The 2,939-nt window shown below is 42.7% G+C and overlaps 1 protein-coding gene across 1 annotated transcript in view; it reads left to right on the forward strand.

Moving 5' to 3' along the window:
• Positions 1-2,623, forward strand: part of LOC125342097 (microfibril-associated glycoprotein 3-like) — a 10,417-nt gene extending 7,794 nt beyond the window's left edge. Inside the window, exon 2 of the mRNA XM_048334232.1 lies at positions 1,595-2,623. Coding sequence (XP_048190189.1) covers positions 1,738-2,478 — 741 coding nt within the window. The 5' untranslated portion in view covers positions 1,595-1,737 and the 3' untranslated portion in view covers positions 2,479-2,623. The remainder of the gene's footprint in view (positions 1-1,594) is intronic.
• Positions 2,624-2,939: the final 316 nt, after the last annotated feature.

Here is a 2,939-nt window from a genome sequence, read left to right on the forward strand (position 1 = left end):
AAAGCCTTACATTAGGACAAAACCTGCCAAGCTCAATGGCAGTTCATTTTCCTGGGTGTTTTTTTTTTTTTTTTTAACTTTGAAAACCACTAACATCCATCATTGGTGCTTTCAGCAACAGCCCTGGAAAATTGTATTAAGTTTTATGAATCTCAAGTGCAAGGAGTTTGAAGAGCATGTCAGTCTAGAGTAAGGTTCATAAATCTTGAGCTATTATCCGCAAGTGAGCTGGAGTTTCCATGATGGTCATTGCACCCTGGTTGATTAATGGAGTCTATGAAGTTCTTTGATTCAAAGAGCATCCTTTCATAGCTCTGAGTTCAGAGAACAGAAACTTATAGGATAATGGCTGTGGTTATAGCTACATATTTTCCCCTTTTTTGCATTAATGAAGTGATAGCTACTAAAAAAAATAAATCTAGCTTGAATTTAGCTCAACTTTGATGGGCACAGTCCAGAGTACATATTAATGTGTCCATCCCTAAAATAATTCAGACCCATAGACCCTTGATGAAAGCTTTCTCTTTCCTTTTTTGGGGGGGCCAGTCCTCGGCAGTGTCCCTAAGCTTCTGTGCTCAAGGCTAACACTCCACTACTTATGACACAGCTCCACTTCTGGATTTTTGTGGTTAATTGGAGATTAGAGTCTCACAGAGGGCTGGAAATGTGGTTTAGCAGTAGAGTGCTTGCCTGGCATGCATGAAGCCCTGGGTTTGATTCCTCGGCATCACATAAACAGAAAAGGCTGGAAGTGGCACTGTGGTTCAAGTGGTAGAGTGCTAGCCTTGAGCAGAAAGAAACCAGGGACAGGCTCTAGGACTAGCAAAAAGAGAAAAAAAAGTGCATTGTAAAAAGTGAGCAAGCCAACACAGTCACAACTAAATAAAAATAATAGAAATTATAACCCATCACTCCAGAAATGACCATTGTTTCATATTTCTGAAGTATGGTATATGCTTTATATTTCTAGAGTGTATCTTAGTATCTTTACAGGCATAGGTTGTGGTATACACATATATGTGAAAAAATGTTTTAGAGATTACTCATTGAGTATCAAGTACTGCTTAGACACACCTGTCTCCCTGACTTCTTTTTTTTAATTAGTCATGAGGCTTGAACTCAGGGCCTGGGGCTGGGCACTGTCCCTGAGCTCTTTTTCTCAAGGCTAATGCTCAGCCACAGTACCACTTCTGATTTTCTGTTGGTTAGCTGGAAATAATAGTCTCAAAGACTTTCCTGCCCAGGCTGGCTTCGAACCATGATCCTCATATCTCAGCGTCCTGAATAGCGAGGATTACAAAGCCACCAGCACCCAGCCTGAAACACTTTTTATGTCTAGCAGTAAAAAGGAAATGATGACATTTATTAGTGTCACAAAGGAAGATCTTGATTTTTAAAAAAATTCCAAGCTAATTAAATTCTGGCAGTAGATATAACGTGTGTGCGTGTGTGTGCGTGTGTGGTTTAAACAGTGGAATCTAACCAATGCATTAAATGGCTTTTATAAAAAAGTGGGACACTGAAGAGGCCATTTGCATGTTAATTGATTTTTTATGCATATATCTATATCTTTTAATTCTGTTGGATTTATCAGGTGGAAAATGGCTGGTTTCTGATCACTTTCTAAACATCACCAACGTAGCCTTTGACGATCGCGGGCTGTACACATGTTTTGTCACCTCTCCCGTGCATGCCTCCTACTCTGTCACCCTCCGTGTGATCTTCACCTCCGGAGACATGAGCATCTACTACATGATCGTTTGCCTCCTCGCCTTCACCATCACACTCATCCTGAACGTCACATGGCTGTGTATGATGAGCAGCCATCTCCGCAAGACCGGGAAGGCCATCAACGAGTTCTTCAGAACTGAAGGGGCCGAGAAACTCCAGAAGGCCTTTGAGATTGCCAAGCGCATCCCCATCATCACTTCCGCCAAGACTCTGGAGCTCACCAAAGTCACTCAGTTCAAGACCATGGAGTTTGCTTGCTATATCGAAGAGCTGGCCAGAAGCGTGCCCCTCCCGCCTCTGATTCTCAATTGCCGGGCATTTGTGGAGGAGATGTTTGAAGCCGTGGGAGTGGATGATCCTGATGACATGGGGGAAAGAATGAAGGAGAGACCTGCCTTGGATGCCCAAGGGGGCATCTATGTGATCAACCCAGAGATGGGGCGGAGTACCTCCCCAGGAGGAGATTCGGATGATGGCTCTCTCAATGAACAAGGCCAAGAAATAGCAGTCCAGGTGTCCGTCCATCTCCAGTCAGAGACCAAAAGTATCGGCACAGATTCTCAAGACAGCAGCCACCCCGATGAAACAGGGTCTGCGGAATCCAGCTCGAACCACAGAGACAGACAGACGAACACTCCCAGCTGTGAGGCCACTTGCTACCAACCACAGCGGCTCAGGAAAGAACCTGCTTCTCAAAGTAACTTTTCTTTTTCACCAAAAGATGACTGGGATTTTCCCCTCAAATAGGAAGCACATCAGAGTATGAATTGCCAAAAATCTTCATAAAACTGTGGCATCCTTTCTGACATTTCTTTGTCATTTTCCCTGAGCTTCCTTAAGCAACACATGTTAAAGATTTAAAGGCATCCAAGCAATAAACAGGTTGGGGGAGAAAAAGGCACAATTATCCTGCTCAGAGGTAACTTACCCTTCTGTTGACATGTGAGCTTTTCCCACCAGTAAGATGAAAGATTTGAATTTGATGAGATCTAAAGTTAGTTTCCTTGCCCATAATTTCTTACCTTTAAACTTTATATAACCATCTTCAGCACATCTCTTGAGTAAACTTTCCCTAGAGTTTTAGTCCCTCGTTGTGGAAAAGACCAAACTAAGACTTTGTTCTATGTTCTAATTTAATCTACATCCATGCATAGCACACAGAGTTATAAATACTTTTTCAGTGGTCTGCCACCTTAAATCTTCTTGGT

Source organism: Perognathus longimembris, chromosome 25 (genome assembly GCF_023159225.1).
Source record: "Perognathus longimembris pacificus isolate PPM17 chromosome 25, ASM2315922v1, whole genome shotgun sequence".
Taxonomy (NCBI): domain Eukaryota; kingdom Metazoa; phylum Chordata; class Mammalia; order Rodentia; family Heteromyidae; genus Perognathus; species Perognathus longimembris.